Source organism: Ictalurus punctatus, chromosome 26 (genome assembly GCF_001660625.3).
Source record: "Ictalurus punctatus breed USDA103 chromosome 26, Coco_2.0, whole genome shotgun sequence".
Lineage (NCBI taxonomy): Eukaryota > Metazoa > Chordata > Actinopteri > Siluriformes > Ictaluridae > Ictalurus > Ictalurus punctatus.
In genome coordinates this window covers 14,607,480-14,630,608 of record NC_030441.2, presented here as the reverse complement: position 1 = coordinate 14,630,608, position 23,129 = coordinate 14,607,480, and the positions used below count along the sequence as shown (strand labels likewise).

Genomic DNA, 23,129 nt, shown 5'->3' with positions numbered 1-23,129 from the left:
CATGTAACAGTTTGCAATCTCAAATGATGTTATAAATGCAAACTTTAGGTTCCACAATGCCATTATGTTATACCCTGTGTACAGAGCATTTATAGTGAATAGGAAGCCATTTGGGATTCGTTCTGTGTTATGAAGGCTTATATAATACGATTGAAGCTGCATATTTAAATGATTGTTTAAATGTAATCCAATATTTAATGAAATGTTCCAAGTTATAAAAATTCGACTTTTTAAAGTGAATAAACAGCCCCAGTTCTTACCTGTACACGACCACAGTGTCAGAGAGAGATCCAATGGCCACGTCTGGGTATTGGTTGTTGTCTAAATCCATGTTACCAGCTATGGAGTAACCAAACATCTTAATGTTCAGGTTTCCTCCTTTCAGCACCTGGTAGAGACAGAAAATGTTACCAATGGAATGAGTGAGTAAAAAAGACAAGTATACAAGCAAGGAAATGATAAAGCAGGCAATCATTTCTTTGACTGTATTAATACTCCTTTATCATTCCCAGCGTATAAATATTATCTAAAGTCAAATAATGTCAATCATTTATGAACAATCAGTTGAAGCAGACTAGATTTCACTGTTAGCTTCTAGTCTGGTATGCTATAAGATAAATGTTGGAGTGATGGGGTGTGTATTAAACCTGAGCAGGTTCTTTATTGAGGCCGCTGCTTGAGCCGTGATAGATGTAGACACTTCCTGCTCCTTCATCATCATATGGAGCCCCAACAGCCACATCTACACAACACAAATAGCCCATGTGACATTTCTTCTTTATTAGCATGCTCACCATAATTAGGATCATTTCATCATGTTCATCGCCACCATAATGATCACCTCTAAACAATATATAAATACATGTATATCATATAATTACTGCAAATGATGTTGTTGTTGTTGTTTTTTTTACGTTTCCAATCGTCCTTAATTTACAGTATGTACATTATCACCTTATACTTATACTTTCAACAGATTTTCTGGCACAAACTAGGCTTTTTTCAGCTACTTTATAATCTCAGTCTGAAAAACAATCAGTGAAGAAGCCTCAAACCACGCTTACTCTGCTAAAGCCACTGCACATTCAGAAAGACCAAAGACCAAAATGGCCTACACTGGAACCTAGAGGTACTCAGGGATCGAATTTATTTTCCAGCAATTTTCCACCATTTTTATTCTCACAGTGAAAGAAGCACTACTGTTGATGTCGTTGCATTCTCTGATTGGCCGTTTAGGTCGTCAGCTTATAGAGACTGCAGCAAAATTACTGATAACAAATGTTTCAGCATCAAAGATCTAAAAGTTTTTTTTTTTTTAACGTACAGTGCAATTAAGAGAATTTTTTTTTTTTAAATGTAAAATCAAGTATATTTTTTTAAAAAGGTTAAAAAAAAATTATTTGACTAAAATATGATGAAATATACTGTAACTTTATAAGGACGTTATAAAGGTGTGAAAAACTTCAGAGTAGTCACACACAGTGATCAGAAAACTGAAAGGTTGTACTGTATAACAATATATAACAATGCCAATACATCTTTCTTTGCAATGTTTTTTCCGATTTTAGTTTTTTCATCTCAATGTTTCACCTCCATTTCATGCGATACCACTAACCAATCAGCAACAAACTAATGTAACCAATCTTAAGTAGCTACTAAAAACCATCCAACTGGACTGACGGAGATTGGAAAAGCAGTTCAGGTTTTCTGGTATCAAAAGTAAAAAAAAATCACATTTGTACAGTGGAAGACTATTATTCTTTACAAAATCTCAAAGTCACAAACCATTAAATCCATCCAGGTTAAGATCCCCCAGGTTTTCAATAGCCAGCCCAAACATGGAGTTTTTGGGTCCGTCTATTCTAGTTTTGGTGGCCTCGTTCCAATTTCCGTCACGATTGATGTAGACGTAAACAGCGCCACCGATGTCACCGTGCCTCACAAAGAACTGAGGTGCTCCAACTACAAGATCCTGCCATCTGTAAACGAGTAACAGGAAAGATCAGTTAAGCATGCACAGATGTCACAGAATCTGTTTAAAATGGTTGAATTACTGGTCTTACCCATCTCCGTTTAAATCAACCACTGCGAGTTCATAGCCAAAAGACGAGGCTAGTCCTTCTCCTTCGAGGATATACTCAGTGACCATGGTCGAACCTGTTTCTGACTCCTTCCTCAGTAGAACCACAGCTCCACTGTGATTGGCTCGCGGGGCTCCGGCGACCACGGTCAGCTGACCTTTCTTAGTCAGCATCTTACCAGAGTCAAGAGAGAATCCTACATGGACAACAATAATCCACTCTTAATCCGATTAAGACCATACTCTGATTAAGAAACTACCATGTAAACAGCCATTTTTACTTACCTTAATCTAATTAAGGTCATAATCGAAGTAAGCAATAATATAATTAAGACAGGTGGAGTACTCCTGTTTTACTCGCATTATGGACGTGTAGTAGTGACATGTAAACACCTTAATCACATTATGAGCGTCCTGTGGGAGTTTTCACCGCATTTTGCGACAGGACACGATCACACATGGCAGTTTTACGTTTTACGGCGAACAAAAGAGTTCGGCTGTGTCCCGAATCGCATACTTTTCTACTATAGGCCTGTAGTGGGGAAAAATACATGTATCTCGGCTACTATATAGATGGTAAGTACGCGATTTGAGACACACCCACCGCTTCAACCAGTCGTCTATTAGCACGTATAGCATGACAAATAATTAACTGCACTTAAAGCGTCCGTAAAAAAAAAATTAATAAAAACACCCAAAACTGTATACGGTACCATAACGAAGACGAACTGTACGTTGATACGTGAAATTCTGAAGGGACGTCGGACGACGTGGCGCGGGGACGTAATGACGCGGGCTGTTAATCTAATTATGATCTATAACATGTAAAACGGGTACATGACAGGAGTATTCTAAAAGCGACTCATGTAAACACCTTAATCACATTATTACCTTACTTAGATTAAGGTCAATAATTAGATTATTGCTGTCCATGTAAACATAGTCACTGAAAACAAAAAAAACATGCTCCTTCTTTGGGTGAAACGTGGACTCAAGGAAGCGTTTTTGGTAATGGATATGATGTGATGAACACTAGACGCACCTAAATAGCTGTTAGCAGGGACGGCCACTTCGTCGAGTCCTTCGACCGTGCTGTATTTGACCTCAAACGGTCCATCATCGTAGAAACCCAACTCGAACAGCGTGTTGTTCTTCTGCTCCATGCGTACAACACCTGAGGCCACGCCCAGGGTAAAGGATCATTGGAGTCAATGGATGAGAGTGGACGATAGTGAAGATGTGGGATAGTTGGAGGGCAAAGTAGAGAAGGTGAAGGGAAAAGAAACAAAATAAGATGATAAATGAAGTGCTGTATGGTGAGAACTGAACAAAAAGTGTTTACAGTGAAATGGGACTGATTCAACTAGAACAAATTTAGAACAAATCTCATCTCCTCTTTGCCTCGCTTCCCTTCTTTCCTCTTATCTTAGTGCTCCTCTTCTCCTCCCCTCTTCTCTTCACGCCCCCTTTCCTTTCCTCCATTACCTTCTCCTCTTCTCTTTTCTCCTTTCCTCCCATCTCCTCTCGCAATGTCTCTCTGCCTTTCTTCCCCTCCTCTCTTCTTCTCAGTCATCTTTAATCCTCCAATCTCATTTCCACCCACTCATCACCTCTATATATTCTGTTCCTCATCTCATCCTCTCCTGTTCTTCCTAGTCACCTCCCATCTTCTCTCCTACATCCTCTCATCTCCTAATTTTGTCCTCCGCACTCATCCACTCACCACTCCGCTTCTTCTCTCCTCCTGAACTCCCCCCCATCCCCTCTCATCTCTCTTCACCCCATCTCCTCCCCTTTCATCTGATCACCTCCCTCCCTTCCTTTCTCATCCCGACTACCCTTCCCTCTCATCCTTTCTTCTCTCTTCTTCCTTTTCCCTTCATCTCCTCTTTTTTAACTCACATCCTTTCCCCAAACCCTTCATCCCCTCTCCTCTCTTACCCCTTCTATTCCTCCACTACCACTTCATCTCTTCATATCTCCTCTCCTCTGTTTATGACTACTCTAATCTCCTCTCTTGTACCTTCTGTTCCTGATCTCTACTCCTAAATTCTCCTCCCTTCTAACACCCTTTCTCCTTCTGACCCCTACTCTTCCTCTTCTCTCCTGCCCTCTCCCTAATCTATACTCCTTCATTTCTCCCTCCTCATCACTTCTCCTCCTAGTCTATACTCCCCTTCTATTTCTCCTCCTGATCTAAACTCCTCCTCTTTTCCCCTCTCCACCCATTCCTCTTCATCCGTCCTGATTTCTGCTCTCTACTCCTAGTCTTCTCTCCTCCTCTCTCCAATCCATTCTCCTCTAGATCTTTACTGCTCCTCTTCTCTCCTCCCCTCACCCCACCTTTCCAGTTGAAGGCTCCGGGTGCTCCAAACACTATGTAATGGAAGTCCTTGGTGAAGGTGACAGACGAGCCTTGCTGGCAGGAGCCGAACCGCTCGTGACCCCTGGGTCGGCCCGCACAGAAGGTCCAGTCTCCTCCCTCGTCCTCATCGTTGATTTTCAACTCCTGACTGAGAACGTAGCAGCGGCCCGTGATGTCCCGGGACTCCTGCGGCGAGTTGGTAAAGAATCTCTTCTGGTAGCGATGGGCACACGTCTGAAACAGGTTGAAACTTACTATAGACGCTTACTGACTAGAACAGACCTAGTGGATGAATCACACACACACACACACACACACACACACACACACACACACACACACACACACACACACACACACACACACAAGCTAGCAAACACTGACCACAATCTTGCCCCCTGGTCCTTGACTCTGCACTGTGACACCCATCCACTGGTTATCTTTGCTCTCCTGGGCCAGGTTCTCTACAAACACACACACACACACGACATGAAATCTCAGAACTAGAAACAGTTGGATCATTTTCCTCAATAAATTAATGACCAAGTATAATATTTTTGTCTCATTTGTTTACTTTATCATCTTGTAAGACTTGTGTGAAAATCTAATGATGTTTTAGGTCAGATTTATTCAGATATATAGAAAATCCTAAAGGGTTCACAAACTATCAAGCACCACTGTAGTTTATGATTTCACAAGTGAATCTTGAATATAGCCAAATTCATCTAGTATTTCCAACAACAAATATATCATTATTACACCAATTTCTAGACCGTTATTGCTCATTTTAAGCTTGAAACAGTAGAGTTCTATTAGCAGGTAATTCTTCTCATTTTAAGCATATATTTCTAGAACAATGATCTGCCAATAGAGTAATCTCATAATAAAGAATATCAGATAAATTTGCCTATAGTTAAGATATTTATCACTTGCTAAGATATCATTTTTTTTGCAGTGTAAGTGTACCATCATTGTCGAAATCAACTCGCTGGCAGGCAGAGCTGACGGTGTTAATATCACAGTTGTACAAGCCTCCTGTTATCTGTGACTTCTGATTGGACAGTTTCTTTGCCCTGGGAGCGCCAACGAGCAGCCTGTGTCAAAGGGAGAAAAAAACAACAACAACAACAAAACGAATTTAATCCAAGATCAAGCTCACACTTGGCTCCTAACTGATGTGGCTTTTAAGTCATTCTTTATGTCCATATACAATATTTTTCATTGAAAATTTTATCTTCAATTCACTTCTTATTTTCAATCAGACTTCCCGGTAGTCATTAATATTCATAATATCTCAGAGTTCTCGAATCCTTGATTGTGATGGTTCAGAAGGTGTTGATTGATTTTTCTATGACAGCACGGCTCTGACAGTAGTTTTGTCTTAGTTTATTTTTTATTAATGCAGTCATTTTAATATGAAATCCCTTATATAATAATTTACACAGTGGCGGACGGTCCACATAAACATGTGTAGTCATTGATATAGTGAAGCCTTCTGCGAGACGACGTGTATTTAACATTTATGGAAGGAGTCTCCAGTGTCAGCACTTTGTCCCAGTTAGAGGTAAAGCTGTAAGTTTATGTTTTCCACCACAGGAAAGTCTTTGTAGATGGTTGGAGGGCTTTGCAGTTCCTGGGTTTTTTTTTTTTTTTGTCGTATTAATTTTAAAAGAGAGGGACAAAACAAAAAGAATTGTTGGTGAGGGAGTGGCTGTTTATAACTTGTACAAAGCTTGTTTCACAACATCGAACAAAACTATAAATTAATAAAATGTACAACATGTTGTACTTAGTAAATAAAATATAATAAAATGCTGTCTGCCTTCTTTCGCATACATGAGCTCAAAGACGGCCATGACTGGCTAGTCGCTTTGATTGACAGATGAGAGATTATGCCACCCAGTGAGCACAGCCAATTTCTGCTCACTTGCTGCCTGACCACAGATCGCTGTGGTGTCATCGGCATTCAAACTTACGATCTCCTGACAATCGGGCAAATGCTTTATTTTTGTGATGCGATTTGCTGAGTATTTTGTGCTTTTTTTCGGCGAAAAATTGAATTGGCGAAATTGCAATTGTAGGAAATTGTTTTGTACTGACTTTCACAGTGATGTTTGTTGGTAAATGGGTCCTTTTATCTGTACTCGAAGAGGGCTTTGTCTGAATGCGCATTGTGATGACGTCACACATGACGTCTTGGGCCAAATCTGCAGAAAATCTGCTGTAATGTTGAAAAACTGCAAGCTCCTCCGAACATTACAGAGTTTGCTTGATTTGACGTTCATTTCTGCGATCGCTAAATCCTGAAGGGACTGAAATACTTATGGTATAATCCAACAACACACAGGCAACCTACAGAACAAACAACACACCTATTGAAAGCCTAAGCTGTGTTTAATGTTCGTCCAGAATAAAGATGATATCTACACGGCATCCCAGTTTTATTTACTGTTCAACAGAAGGACTGATTGTGTTTAAGTTTTCCTCTCACTACAGCACTGACACCCAGAATTTTAAACATGTGCACTGACAATAAACTATAAACCGACACTGACAGTAAACTGCAAACTTCAACTTAAGCCAATAACAGTGCTTATAGACTGTAAACATTCGAAGACACGGAATATCTCTGGTATTGTAAAAGCACTAAGTAAACTATGCGTGAACTTCAAGGAACTTCAGACACACCACAGAGTTCTGATTATGCTTGCTGTTCCAAGCAGCGAGACGTTTAAAGAATGATGTCATTCAAAATAAATTTAAAAACATTACCAATATATAAACAACACAATGCATCTTAAAACCGGCGCATTACTATTTCTATGTACATTTTGGTACCGATAGTTTGATATTACCGGAGTATTTGTATTCTCTTTTTAAATTAATGTCGAGTTTTAATTGATATGTTTATTGAGTTGTCCATGGACTAGGGTCTGCTTCATTTCTACGTGCAGTAACATCATCTGGTGACATTTTTTAAGGGGAATGTGCGCTTTAGAACATTAAACAAGAAGAATGTGTTTGTATACACCACCGAACACCCTCACTGCAGTCTGCCACACATCACTCATCCCATTCTCTCACGCTTTTCCGTGAAGAAACGACAGAGCCGTCCTTTCTGCTCTCGTCGGAAAAGAAGAGCAGCAGTACTGAGAGCACGGCTGACACACACAGGGCAGAGGCCATATCTCTGCTTTCAGCATGTCTGTCTGACTCAAAGGCGCTTTTCTTCTTTTTCGGATCGGTTGCTGCGTCGATAACATTCATCCAGACACTTCAGAGTTGGCTACACAAGTTCTCTTTGTGGCCACGAACAAAAAGCGGCTCTGACGGCGATCGAGACTACGTTACCCACGATGCAGCGGCAAAAGGCCTCGGGGCAAAATCAAAGCGCTTGGCAACCCAACAGGTCTGTTCCGAGACTTTGTAGATTTAGACGTCAGTTCTAAGTTAGATACAGTTCAGGAAAATGCGGGAAGACGTTACTCGGCTATCAAGTAACACGACAGTTAACAACGAAGAAAAAATTACAAAAAAGAAGAATTACCTTAACAAAGATGCGTAACAGATTTGGACACGCTTCACGAATCAAATATATTCCAAATTCAGCGGGCAATACGAAAAGTTTTCTGTAAATCTACAAACCTTTTAAATGTGTCATCGGTCATTGACCTTTAATTCAGTGTATCCAGGAGGCCAAGGTCAGTGAAGTCAAATGCCATAAGGGCAAAACACAACTGCACTCATTCATAATAATTAAAGCTACTACTGTGTCACTTCCAGGGTTTTCAGGCTTGCTAATTGGCTGGCTTAGAGTAACGGCAGAAATGCAGCCATGGACATATTCCAGTCTAATGTAACAGTGATTTTAGGTATATTTTAGGTACAGCATGGTTTTCAGTGTGATACTTTCATAATGTAACCTTCCTGTCATTGAGGAAGGAATTTCTGGAATGATGTCCTCTCAAAACGGCCAGTTTTGTCTAAAATCGCATTTCAAAATGGAATGAACCACATTGATTACCTTCTTTCCTTTCTGTCTCCACAGTATAATTTGAAAAATACAATGCAACAACCTCACCTGGGTGTGACACCTAGTTTGAGAATCCCTGGTATAGTCAAAAAGACATTATCTATAATCTTGTTCTAACGTAACAAAGTAATATTTAGAAGTGTTCAAGTGATGACTTTGCTATTGAAAACTAGATATAGTGCTTATTTATCTCATTGACCTTTAGTTTTTTTTTTCTCCAATCTGTTAGAAATCCTGCTGCACATGGGAGGGGCAGTCAACAAAAACATCCTAAAGTTCCATACAACAACTATTGCCAAGCCCAAGAAAAATCTGCTTATCTTCCAATTTCCCATAATTCATTAAAACTTTATTGAACCGTTATTAAAGCAGCCGCATTCTTCAGTATTCATCATATGTATAGTATGTATAGTCAATGAGACACTTTGTCTCAAAGTCATAGAGGTGACATTCACACTCACTAACACTGGAATTTCTCTTATGTGATTGACAGAATAATAAAGTGTTTGAGTCAATTACAGTCTAAGACATGACCCAACAATCTCAACAATATAAACCAAAACATTTACAGTTTATTTGTTATAGGTTACAAGTCCGGGGTGTTGTCATTGGTAATTAAGTTCAGATAACTGTATCTCGAGAACCGTAAGTCTGAGTAAGCTGGTATTTGGTGTACTGACATGATGGGCAGTAATCTCTACATGGATTTTTTTTTTTTTAATGATGACTGGGTTACTTCAAAATTATGGCTACCATCAGGTCAGTCAGTCAGGTTTCAGCAGGTATTAGAGACTAGCATTGTGCTACTGTCATATAACTTGATATTTATGTTCATCTATGGTCTCTTTATTGTTCTAGGTAACATGGCAAGAACTGGACACTGAGGGCAATATTTGCAAAGAGTGCTTGGACCCCACAGATCGCCACCATATGTGATTGTATTTTTTAATATGTAGCTACTAAGCTAGCTTTATCATTTTTGCACAGAACAAAAACAAACAGTTTAAATGCCTTAAACCTCATTTTAACTCATTATGTCCATTAAACCCACGCCCACTGATATATATATATATATATATATATATATATATATATATATATATATATATATATATGAAAAATATCAATTAGATCTGTAGGTTATTAATCACTGTAGTGCACTTGGATGCACTACAGTAAATATCTCTAATTTCACCCCAAGGTGCTTTATTTGACATGACTGACGGAGATACAAGAACAGGCGTTCATGAAGCCACGCTCTTTTACAACGCGTACAGAGAAATGGGTCAGATTTTCCAATGAGACAAACATCTCTTTGTGTTGCTAAATACATACTTGGCATTTGCTTCTGTCTGATTTGCACGTTCTGAATTCCAGTAAGGCATTTTTAAAAAATTAATTTTCAATCTAATTTTACAGAGTTAATGACAAGAAGTTGTAGGGAAAATATTAGTAAATACCATACATGCAGGTCAGTTGTACTATTTTGGGTCAATTTGTCGTAATTAGGGTTTAATCAGAAATTGCTGAGAAGTGTACAGCCACTAGAATCAGTCAAAAAAAAATTTCATTTAATCATGTGGTTTTAATGGTCATATGTTTTCTACAAAACATATGGTGAATGTTATTCGATATGCTACTACTCCTATATAGAATAAGACATTATGTAAAAATATAAATATCCCCAATATTTAAGTTTGAATTATTGACAACTGGTACAAAAATATACTGTATGTCTTATCAGTTACTTGTTACATTGCGCTGACATCTGAAAATACCCCCATTATTCTCCTCTAATGTATCATGATGGTCATATACATTGTAATATCGGGGGGGAAATGTCTGTATCGCCCTGGTGATGTTCTCTTATCCTCTATCTCCTCCTCTGCCAAACCACAGATCTGGCTTCAGTTTCAATTTCTCAAGTAGGCATCTTCCCTAACCGACCGCAAAACCAATATCTGATCAAGTAGCTGAGAGCATGATTTCCTCCCTCTCACATTTCTCCCAGAGGGCTTTGCATGACCCTGCTAATGAATTCTGGGTAAGAGGTTATACATATCCATTACTCCCTTCAGCCCTCGGCATGAAAATCTCACAGCCACAATATGTGTGGAATTCGCACAATCGTGTTTCCATGAAGATTTGCAGTTAGGGTTACTGCTTGGGGCAGGTGGTCATCTTTTAATGGCAGCATAACTCACAGGAAATGCAACTGAATCAACAAGTCGTATAAATTCTCTGTGAGTTCAGGTTACTTAGAAGTAAACAGAGCAATGGTGTGCAAGTGAGATGGTCATTATTAGCAGTTATTATACTGCTGTTATACTGATCTGAGATTGGTTTTAAACTACCACTTACAGTAAAGAGTATTAACATTAGGGAGATATTCTAAGATCATAATGAATGGACAGTAGACACCATAGTGCAGTTTCATATCAGGACAATCATCCAAAACATCCTGCTTTGTCAAGTCTTTATATGTCAGGGAGTGCAAGTACAAGTGATAGCACTATTAAAGACTGATCAGTAATGGTAATAATTAACCAGTTGCTGAAGTTCCTGTATTCCTATTAACGTACAGGGAACGCAGTCAGTCACATAGAACACAATGTCCAACATTGTCAATTTCATCTATCCATCCATTTTCTGTACCACTTTTCCTACACGGGGTCACAGGGGAGTCTGGAGCCTATCCCAGGGGCGGGGTGTCAACCCTTTGCAGGGCACAATCACACACCCATTCCCACACTATGGACAATTTGGAAATGCCAATCAGCCTACAAAGCATGTCTTTGGACTGGGGGAGGAGTATTCAGAGGAAAAAACCCTGAGGTGGGAGAACATACAAGCTCCGTGCACACAGGTTCGAACCCCCAACCCAGGAGGTGCGAGGCAAACCTGCTAACCACTAAGCCACTATGCCCCCCCCCCCCACACACACACACATCTTCTACTCTGTCACTATTGCTAAACCTAAGCATAGTACAAATTCACACAAGTGTAACTGACCTCACATGCACATATTTAGGTCCAGCCTGATATCACCTACTATGGGTAGACATGGTAGCCAACAAAAACATCAAATTGTTCAAAGAAAGTTAAAAAAAAAAAAAAAAAAAAAAAAAACAGTTGCTAGCAGCCAAGTAAGATTGGAGTGGAAACTCAACCGCTATTGCCAATCTAAAAAAAAGATATGTTGTACTCTTTTGTTCTCTCCACTTAATTCCTGTTAAAACTTCTTTAAACTGTAATTAATGCAGCCTAATTACACAGAGAAAAAACAGTTTTTCAGATCCACAACATTAAATGTAACTATAAACATGCTGTTTAAAGAAAGAAAGAAAGAAAGAAAGAACGAAAGAAAGAAAGAGCCGTGTAATGGCTACTGATTCATGTTGCCTGAGGGCACCAGTGACAATAAGCACCATAAATCCTAATCCATTCCACTGTGCCAAAGAGCAAATGTGTCTCATCTGTAAACTATGTAAAAACTTAATCTTTAAGGATTACGACGAATTAACTTTTTCTGAGGAAACAGGTCTGACTCACAAAGCATGAAATAAACTGTCAGGATTTTTTTTGATTTCATCAAGAAAGAAAGTACAAAAATCTACCAATAATCACTGGTTGTAACATCTTAGAACCAGAAACAGTGCAGTGATAACAGTTATTTGGTACTTTTTAGAAAGAGAAATGATCAAAGAAAAAGATTTTGTCACAGTGACCCTCTATTAAGACAGTTACAGAGGAATTCAATGAACACAAGCAACTACTGTTCTCTCTTCTGGCTTTTTTATATTGTGACTGAAGAATCACAAGATGCCTTATTGGGTTGTACAGCAACAGCTCAGTGTTCACCCCAGACAGCAGGCGAAAGATAAACAGCAAATAAAATTAGAGCAAGAGAAGGACATAGAGAGACAGAGCAAGAGGATATTTAAGTATATTCAAGTTCATTATCATTTGAGTCCTGGATGTTTTCTTCTTTATAATGACCTATGAAGCAGGCCCTCATTGGTGTAGTGAAGGTTCATGGTATCCAGAGTGAGACCCAGCGGCTCAACAGTAATGCAATAGAGGCATTTGCGGCCAGGTCTGGCTGACCTCCACTATTAGATAAACAGTTTTGAGCCAAGACAAGTCTGTACAACTAAAGACTGCCGGAGCAAGCAAACAAACATGCAGACTTATCAGACACGACACATTGTTTACATCAGGAACTTCACTTGTACATGTCTCAACTGGGCATGTACGAATATATTTAATTCTACTGTATAGTAGAAGTGTAATGATACACTCGGGACACGGTTTGATGCCATTTTTCATTTGAATGTTTAAAAAATTTGATTGGAGAAAAATTATTATTCAAAATTATTATATGAATCGTAAACAATGCAAAACAATGTGCATTTTTCTATGTATTAAAGTAAATAAATCAAAACATTGTACGACAGGTTCGGCATATTTTATAAATTCATTCATTCATTTAGAAATTCTCCCAAAAACTTTGATTGAATGAACAAATCTGATCTGGGGAAAATGATCCATTGAAACATTATTCTCCATAGCAGAACTAGAGCTCCAAAGTAGGCTAAAATGGCCAGTTTCTGTGGCAGTTTTATAACATGGCTGTGTAACCGTATAACGTTTAATGCATGTTGGTCATCGAAATCTGGAGCTAACGGCCTTTGAGGCTTCACACGCGCAGATCTCGCAGGCTCTCCGCTAAAGAATAAGATCATGTACATTCATCTCTATGGTTTGTGCAAATTGGAACCTCTGGTGTTCAAACAGTGAAACAGCATTACATGCATAATTGGAGGGGTCATGACATGAGAAATCAAATTTTCCTTGATCTTTTGACATATAAGAGGTCATCGTATCAATAAAACGTCCTGCAAGTTTCATAGTTTAATACGTCCTCCTCAATCCAAAAAGAGCATTTGTTTAACCAAGCTCCAAAACTGGTTTGGATGTGGCAGGGGCATCACACGGGCAAATACATTTGCATATGACTGTCCCTACAGTCTACAGTAAGACATCAATATCTACTTTTACATCATCGCGTAGTTTGGCATCTGTCTCTACTCGCCAAACATGGCGTGGTGACATTCATTCTTATGTAAACAAACGCATGTCGTGCGCAGCAAAAATTCTCAAGGTCATGTCCATATAACGTACAATACGCCAATAAAACGGCCTAATTGGAAGATTATTATGGAAGATCTCATTCCTGAGAATGCCTCACTTTGAATAAAGCGATCTGATAAATGAATAACTGATCCTTTTTAGAAGCTAAACAATATGGTTTATCATTAACAAGTCCTGCTGAAGACACTAGTAGCAACCTGTACTGGTTCCTGCAGAGGCGAGCTGTACTTCATCTCATCTTACTGTCTGACTCGGGATGACAGCTTTAGATGTGCTTCATTCCTTTCCAAAGCTTTAGGCTTAGAGACACACACGCATGCAACACTGGCTTACTAGTATACTAATAATACTTCACTTAAGGGCTAAATGTTAGACAATGAAACTACTATCTGACGGGGGAATGACAATGATGAATACTTTTGGTGAAAATGAATATCTGCTGATGTAGGAAGTCAGTTGTCCATCGACACTGATGTAATGATAGGTGCAGAAGGGCAAACCTGACCCGACATCAATGTTCTTCCATTTCATCTAACTGAAGTTGCTTCTAGTCTGTTATGTTCAAGTGGTAAAAAAAGAAATAAACATATAACTAGAGTTAAAGTGTAGCAAAACATCCGCTTGAAGTATAATCTCTGCAAAGCCTCTGCTGAGGTATGAAAGCATTAACCTTTTTACATTAAAACTTTTCTGCACTTACTCACATCCGGACTGATGGACAGATGCATTCACGTACATTTGTATTATTTATTTCTTAAAACCAATTTCAGTCATTGAAATAGGTATGTGCCCTTGACGTGCTACTGACCAATTGCACTAAAGCTAATTCTTCATTTTGTAAAACTGATTCGTTTATAGCTTGACTTGAACAGTATGTGTAGCATTTCAGTGTTCTAGCACTCCAACCCTCCATCTTCCTAAATCTGCACGTTTCTCTGGTCATTTAAGTGGACTTAAGTTTAGTGTTGCACCACTTGTATCACTGTCTGCTCCAGGTAGCAAATACAATGCTTTTTGTATTCTGTCGCACTCTTTGGATTAATACATCTAACATAAGACTGAACATGAATATAAACGTAAAGGATTATCATCAAGTATTCTAGTATTTATAGCTAAACAGTGTAGCCTGGAAAGTCTGGTACACCACGGACAGCGATTCCAGTCCTGGAGAGCACAGCACAGTTCCGTGTTTAAAAAACCCCAAAGTACACTACATGGGGTACCCATGGAGTCCACGATTGTCTAATTTTGTTGCAGTGGTGGAAACCAAAAACCACCATTATCGAGTATAACGATTATAAATAATAACAACTGGACCACTGGCGTCTAATGACAATCTGAAAATAAAATGGGGTCTATGGACAGAAATATCAGAAAGTCTGCATCCAATAGCCAAAATATTATTGTATAGATTTAAATATTGTGCCTAACTATAAAATAATCTGTACTGTGTACCGTTAAAGGGATTCCTGACCATGCATTAGGGAATCTAAACAGCATATGTTGCCATTTTCCTTTTTGCTTGTATTTCCTCATTTGTGAGCCGCTTTGGATAAAAGCGTCTGCTAAATGAATACATGTAAACGTAATGTAATGTAATAGGCTAGAATGTTCTTCCCAATCTGGCATGCCTTCTTTTCCTGAACAGTTTGAAACCAATTCTGTCTTTGTATGTGTTTATCCAACGTTCTTATTTCCCACTTGCAAGGTCATAATTATGTCGTTTTATGTTTAAGTGAAATGCTAATATTTGCTAGGTAGCTACTATGGTGCTACGGTAACCATGTAGTATAATGAAGTCTCGCTAAATTGGATGCTTTAAATTAAAGATATTCACCATTATTGCGGCAAAGCTGAACTTAAACCTACAAGGAAGCTCATGAAGAGGAAGCTGAGAGAATCAGAGGAAGGAAGGGGAGCCTGTTTCCACACAGACTAGACCCATTACATGCTGGGATATGGGCCAGGTTATATATGGTGATGTTTGGGAGATGATTAAGGGGATTTCTTGATATATTTGCATTGTTCTCCAAAGCTGGTGCATGGTATGATTACTGTTTATTTTATTGTTTTTTTAAATATGCGCAAAGGAAACACCAGAGGATATACCATATGTGCACGTACACATCCAGATCCAGTTATCATTTTCTTAGGAGTTACTTTTGGACTGTAAATCCACTACACCTTCCTTAATGGAATCGATATATCTGCCAACTTTTAGCGCAGGTAATAATATTTGGGGGGAAAGTCGAAAAACTTTCGAATTTTGAATCGTTTTTTAACATTCGTATAGGATTTCTGTCATGTGACATGCATTCTTAACCAAAACCCCTGTTATCTAAGGCTGTTGCTGTGGTGTAACAACTGATCATGCTGAACATTTCTTCTCTCATTAAAACAAGCACCAGCCCAAAATAATTACCTTACACTGCCTGCCAGGACCAGCAAGGTACAGGTGAGCCAAAACCAATCAATTATGGAGGCGGAGCTCTGTACTCAGCCAAGTTTTAGCTTTCTTAGTCAAGTTTTTATCCTCACTGGTAGTTTCAGCATTTCTTCACCTTCAGGGCTTTCTTTTCATGTTGCTTCAGGCTCAGAGCTGAAGGTAACCACAGCTTTTTACCAAACCCTAAACAAACGTCACGGCCCATGGCAACAGTGTGCGAAGAGACCGACTTTACTCTTAATTTGTACTTCATGCCATGCATGAAAAAAGGAAGCAAATTGCTGCATAAAAAGAAACTACAGGTACTTAATTGTCTTCATGCTATGATTCTGGGTTATACAACTGCTCTTCCACTTTATATTCCATTCCACAGTATATACATCTATACACTGTGAATTCAATTGTATATCTGCACTACATAATTAACCTGAACAGAGAAGCTCTGTTGCTGACTGCAACACCTCTACTGTACATTGTTCGTAAGTAATGTTACTCGATCGCACCGGTTACGTTATATAGCATCTGTATTGGTTTATATTCAATGATTTATTAGCTTTTATCCAAAGTGGCTTGCAAATGCGATAGAGTATAATCCAAACATGGCTGAACAGATATGACTTTGCTCAAGGGCCTATGAAAGTGGAAATTTTTTCCAATCTTGATTGTCACTTAGCACAGAGCCTTGAGATCTTACTGCCCAAGTGCTGACCATTATACAGTCTGTACAGGATTTAGCGGAGTTGTATTTGCGGCCAAAAACGTTTGATTTTGCCGCGACTTTTTTCCAAAACTTGCGATGCAACTTGCGGAGTTTTTTGTGCTTTTTTTCTGCGTAAAACTATTTGAATTGGCGAAAGTGCAATTGTTTTGCACGCTCTTTGGCAGTGATGTTTGTTGTTAACTGAGACCTTTAAGCTGTACTCGTGTTTGACGCACATCGAAGAGGGCTTTGCCTGAACGCGTGTTGTGATGATGTCACATGACCCAAATCTGCAGAAAATCTGCTGTAATTCTGAAAAATTGAAAACTTCTCAGAACATTGCGCAGTTTGCGTGATTTCGCGTTAATTTCCGCGATCGCAAAATCCTGGAAAGACTGGTTACACCATATTATATAACCATAAAAAATAATTTTGTTATACAGTACAGCTGTATGTTCACTCTTCCACATGTTTATTGACAATACACGAATATAGTATCTGTTTGTTGACATAGGGAAAGATTACAGAAATGCCATTTCCCGAATATGAACATCAAAAATGTGAAAAAAGTCAAATATCAAAACTTTTTAAATTTGATATTAGCAGATAAATTGTCACTATGGGAACTTTCCCTGCTGAAAAAAAAACCAATAGAAACCGTCATAGAATTTGTAATGGTTTTAATGGTTATAATGGGAATTGCATTGGTTTTAATGGAAACTCTAATGGTCCCTGTGGATCTCTACTGGTCATCTGTTGCCTTCTATTGGTGGCATGTTATGTCTAGTGGATACCATTAAGGACAAATATTGGTAATGCTTTCAATGGTTAGTTGATGATATGTAATGGTATTTGTAGTGGAAACCATTAGAATTTCTGTGATGGTTTCTATTGTTTATTTTAGCAGGGGTGACAAAAAATTAGGGAAACATCAAAACTACAGTTTTGTGCAGTTTTATGTGATTGATTATTTAATATCTATATATCTATCTATATATATATATATATATATATATATATATATACGCCTACGAATAGCTGCAAAACCTGGATCAGACAGTGTTCAGCTCTCTCTTTGCTTTGTATTCTGTGTAGGTCTGAAGAAGGAAAATCAAAGAGAGGTATTTAGTGACAGTGTGCCCAAGCTCTATGTGCGTGTGCGTGTGTATGTGTTTGTGTTTGTGCGTGTCTATGTCTGTGTGTGCATAGGGGACTTTAATGGGTTGGTTAATGAGGCATATGCGTAGAAAAACTGTTTGTGCATGTTAAAATTTTGTCTCTACACTGACTCACAGTCACAAAAATATGCACGCTCACACACGCACGTGTGCACACACACACACACACACACACACACACACACACACACACACACACACACACACACAGAGACACGACTACTCTCACTAGCCATGACAGGATAAAGAATGCTATGCCCAGAGCTCACACACACACCCTTCTTCCAACACACATGCCTAACATTGCCCTGCCTTGGCCTGCAGGTATATGAATCTCTCTCTCTCTCTCTCACACACACACACACCTGTAGGTACACTTTTGGAAGGAAGAGGCATTTTCTTATGTTTAAACAAGGCAAGCCCATGTACCATCATCAAGGATATGAGTCAAGACGGGCCATTCACAAACACACACACACACACACACACACACACACACACACACACACACATACCAACCATAATATTCAGACTTCTGATTTTCAGGTGCTACTGCACCCTTTAACAGACCCTTGTAAAGGTTTTCTACCATACTGATTTCAAACTGTAACCATAGTGATAAGAAATGTTTATACAACACACAAGCGACAAGACTTGTGTGTATAAACACACACACACACAAACACACAAGGTCAGAACGTCTTCTACAAACAGTACTGTTCACAAGTTTGTTATACATTTCTGTCTTACGTGCCTATTTTATGCCTACTGCATTAGTATGTTAGTAGAAATTAAATGTGTATATTTTTAAGTAGTGGACACCATGTCTACCTTGGAGACATGAAATGCAGGTTTGTAATGTAATGTTTGGTTTGTGGAATCTGGATACAGAACAATGATTTTGAATACATTTCTCTGTGTTTGTTTTTATACAAGCAAGCGACAAAGCAATGGGTGACTGATCATGCGTGGCACGGAGCTGTGATTGTGGTGGCAAGCTACAAAGCAACAATTTGAATTGAGATGTTCTCAATTCTGTTCAAATCAGATATCATGCCCCCGCTGAAAAAAACAATAGAAACTATCACAGAAATTCTAATGGTTTCCACTACAAATACTATTACAAACCATTAAAACCAAATGTCAAAGGTGTTCTATTAGTGGTTCCTTAGTGGTGTCCACTAGACATAAAATACCACCAATAAAGGCAACAAATTACCAGTAGAGACCCACAATGATCATTACAGTTTCCATTAAAACCAATATAATTCGCATCATAACCAATAAAACCATTATACATTCTATGAGGGTTGCTATTGTGTTGTTGTTGGGGGGTTTTTCAGCAGGGACAGTACAGCAACAAATCCTAATGACTGGCTTGGATAATTCCTTATACCAAGCGTAGACTGAAAAAATGGCATATGTGGTCGGTCATATTTAAGAGAATATGTCATGTGAGCATGGGTGTAGACTTGGTTTGAACACTGGGGTTTGAAGTGTGAATGGGTATGCTTCCCAATATTTTTAATACAATTTTTAATAATAAATTGGGAAAAAAAAAATCAGCTTTGTTATATATGCAGTGTCATTACATGATTATCCTCTTCTTATCTATCGTTCTATCTATCTACCTATCCATCTATCTATCTGTCTAATCTATCTATTACCATCCACAAGCATTTATGATCAAATGATTGTTTCATCAAAACAAATTTCACAGGGCATAATAACAGTGCGAATGAATGCACACTGTAACTGGTTAAAACTTAGACACATCATTTAGTGTGACGTACCTGCTTGTTGATAATAATGGGAACTATTAAAATAGAATTTAGCTAACACGAGGCAGTTTTTTGCTAACTTACATTGATAGTTAGTCAGTAGCTAGATTTCACCATATTAGCCGACCTCTTGAGTACATGTTTTCTAATTTTTTACTATCCCTCACTGACCAGCAACGCAAAACTGCTGAGAAGCGCCTCTCTTCATCTTCAAAGCTACCTACGCTCTCCCATTCAAACAGCGGAAATCAAGTGTTGTGTTGCGAGGCAACGGTTGGGCGCCACCAACTTGCACAATGGAGTGAGTAGTATTATTTATCTGATTTATTATGATAAACTCACAGTCGACTTGATAATAAATTACTTCAGTTGATCATGGTATAAATATATTTAAAGTGCGAGGGGGGGTTGGAATTGGTAGTTCTGATTATTTGGGGGGAGAGGGATGGGGCTAGTTACCTCTCCCCAACTATTCCCCTGCTTGTGAGGTTGTGACTTTATTCTTTACACTATATTAATTATTTTTTAATCTAATCTACCAGCTTGGATTATGTAGAGTGAGGGTGAGCCATTGACCTTGGTGACTTGACATTGACCTGATCCAATGACATTAAGAGAGGGCAAGTTGTATGGCACGTGTGGTCTTACATTTCTTTAGGTACTTCACTAGGTTAGTTCCCATTTAAGTGGTCTCTACTCACCCAGAGGAGATAAACTACAAGCAACACCAGCAAGTTGTCCCTTTCTAGCATAAATGTAGGGTCATGGGTATAATTACGAACCTTCTTTCTCAGCGCTTCTGTGTTTTCATTTGTGATGCAAAACTTAAACCTTGTGACTCAACATGCGGTTGTACACCCTACAGCAGTGTGTTGTGAGATTTCTTGAGTGTACTCAATATTCCTTACTAAGCTTTCATCCCTGACTACGAAATAGTGCACTATGTGGTGTAAAGGGTGTGGTATTGGACGTTCGGTCGCTCCCACAGTATTTCACTCATCTTTCCTTCACTCTCTCTTTCACACTTTCCCTCAGTGTCTCACACAAATAGGCTACACACGCTCTCACAGCCTCCTTCTCTCTACAAAGATCAGCAGTTGGGCTCTGGCACTCTCTCTCTCTCTCTCAGGAACGTTGGCAGTTGAAGAGAATTTCAGGAATGAATCATAATCTGACTCACATAAACGACCTCAAAAATTCGACCTTATTCGACCAGTAAAACTACTGTTTCCTCACAGACAGTAATTAAGACAATTATGACCCGGTCATTTGTGAGGGGAGAAAAACTGAATAAAACAAATCTCTCTTTAGCTTCTGCTGCTAACGCTTTTGAAGATGCAGATGCGTGATTGGGGCGTGGCCTCATTACCTCAGACTAACGGTCGCAATTCCTGCACTAAGGATTGATATGTTTTATAGGCTATCATTTTGTTCTAAACAAGATATTTAGCATTTTAGTTCATCTAAATGTTATATATCCGTGGAAAACACCTCGGCAGATGTGTCTCAAGTAAGTAAACGTTCAGCTTGGTTTTCAAATACAGGTAAACTAGACTAATAACTGTAGGCCATGGTTATGCATATTAATCAGCAAAAAAAAAAAAAAAATGCGTCTTCGCCTATAATATTATGCATATTAATGAGTAAAATGGCGTCTCCGTTGTAATTTAGCCTAATCCATATGAACTGTCCATATGTTGATACGAAAAAGAGTTTTAAAAAAACCCGATGAAACCGTCAAAGTAAACATGCAGTACATCACTTACTTAAATCTATGATAAATGAATGTTTCCGAGTACAATATGGTGTATTTACCTCACAAACCCTCATCACTTATTGATTAGATTGTTCACCGTCATTAAACAGAATATTAGACTAAATCAAAACACTAGAAATATAAAGCCACCAAAAATATGCTTTAATAAAAAAGTTTAAAAAAAAAAAAAAAAAAAAAAAGTCATGTTCAAAGTAGAATATGTCAAAACTCCTTATTTCACCAGCACTCAGCTGTCAGAAGTTAATAGGGCAACTAACAAGTCGCCTAAATGATGACTTTTTTTTCTTTTCTTTTTCTTTGAATGAATCACACCACAGAAAAACTTTCAACCGCTCCCTCACAACCACTGCAAACATCTGCATCTGCCTGCAACCTGCCGGGTTTCTCGTGCAGAATGACAACTACAAGCGGACGCACGAGCAGCACTCACCTGCTTTCATAACACATTACTAGGCTATAAAAAAAAATACATATTTAAAATATATATATATATATATGCGCTTACATTCTTTTATCAGTCGGAACGAGTTGCCGGTGCAGAGCGAGTGAGAACCCGAACAAGCTGTTCGGCTCCCCGCTCTTCCTGATCACATTCTCCGTGTCCAGGTTGAAGGCGGAAATGAACCCGCATTCCATTAAACAGAGGAGAGACAAGGTAAGCGTCCGGTAACGCGCCATGTTAATGCGGGGAGAAATCTGAACAGTGTGCTGTGGTCTGGTCTGGTCTGGTCTGGTCCGCTCGCGCCTCTCCAGCCTCTGGAACCTCGTTCTCCAAAAACCTGCTGTTTCAGATTGTTCAGTGAAATCTATAACGGAGGCGTTTTTGTGTTATGGTGTGGGAAGGATCGCTGTGACGAGGTCGCTTCCACCCTCTCCTGCCCTCCCCACCCCGTGCGCGCGACTCCACCCGAAGCGAGAGTTGTGAAAACCGCACCCTTTTACCTGCATGAACTTCCGGTTGCACCAAAAGTAACCTCAGGCGGTAAGTACAGGTTTGGTGATTTTTATTTTGTGTGTGTGTGTGTGTGTGTGTGTGTGTGTGTGTGTGTGTGTGTGTGTGTGTGTGTTTGTTTGTTTGTTTCCCCCGAAGCTAAAATATTTAGAAAGAAGTCTAGTTGGGTGGCTAGATTTCACAAGACGGCATTCAAATAATAAAGCTTTATAATAATAATAATAATAATAATAATAATAATAATAGGGCGCACGGTGGCTTAGTGTTTCGCACGTTCGCCTCACACCTCCAGGGTCGGGGGTTTGATTCCCACCGTGGCCCTGTGTGTGCGGAGTTTGTATGTTCTCCCAGTGCTGTGGGGGTTTCCTCCGGGTATTCCGGTTTCCTCCCCAGTCTAAAGACATGCATGGTAGGCTGATTGGCATGTCTAAAGTGTCCGTAGTGTATGAATGGGTGTGTGAGTGTGAATGGGTGAGTGAGTGTGTATGTGATTGTTCCCTGCGATGTATTGGCACCCTGTCCAGGGTGTACCCCGCCTTGTGCCCCATGCTCCCTGGGATAGGCTCCAGGTTTCCCCGTGACCCTGAAAAGGATGAGCGGTATTTAAGATTGATGGATAATAATAATAATAATAATAATAATAATAATAATAATAATAATAAT

General features: G+C 39.1%; 1 protein-coding gene and 1 long non-coding RNA gene across 3 annotated transcripts in view; one reads left to right on the top strand and one right to left on the bottom strand.

Annotated features, from left to right (window-relative positions):
• Positions 1 to 22,335, bottom strand: part of itga6b (integrin, alpha 6b) — a 34,992-nt gene extending 12,657 nt beyond the window's left edge. Inside the window, exons 1-9 of one of the 2 annotated variants that reach the window (XM_017457438.3) lie at positions 22,020 to 22,335; positions 5,412 to 5,539; positions 4,830 to 4,909; positions 4,424 to 4,679; positions 3,123 to 3,254; positions 2,064 to 2,277; positions 1,786 to 1,979; positions 648 to 742; positions 261 to 388 (exon numbers count right to left, since the gene is read on the bottom strand). In XM_017457438.3, the coding sequence (XP_017312927.1) occupies positions 261 to 388; positions 648 to 742; positions 1,786 to 1,979; positions 2,064 to 2,277; positions 3,123 to 3,254; positions 4,424 to 4,679; positions 4,830 to 4,909; positions 5,412 to 5,539; positions 22,020 to 22,192 (1,400 nt within the window). In that variant the 5' untranslated portion in view covers positions 22,193 to 22,335. The remainder of the gene's footprint in view (positions 1 to 260; positions 389 to 647; positions 743 to 1,785; positions 1,980 to 2,063; positions 2,278 to 3,122; positions 3,255 to 4,423; positions 4,680 to 4,829; positions 4,910 to 5,411; positions 5,540 to 22,019) is intronic. The other variant, XM_017457439.3, reaches the window with a different exon arrangement.
• On the top strand, positions 20,830 to 22,233 carry LOC124626364 (uncharacterized). Its single transcript, XR_006981141.2, has 2 exons — positions 20,830 to 21,247; positions 21,832 to 22,233. It is a non-coding gene; the product is annotated as an uncharacterized LOC124626364 (long non-coding RNA).
• Positions 22,336 to 23,129: the final 794 nt, after the last annotated feature.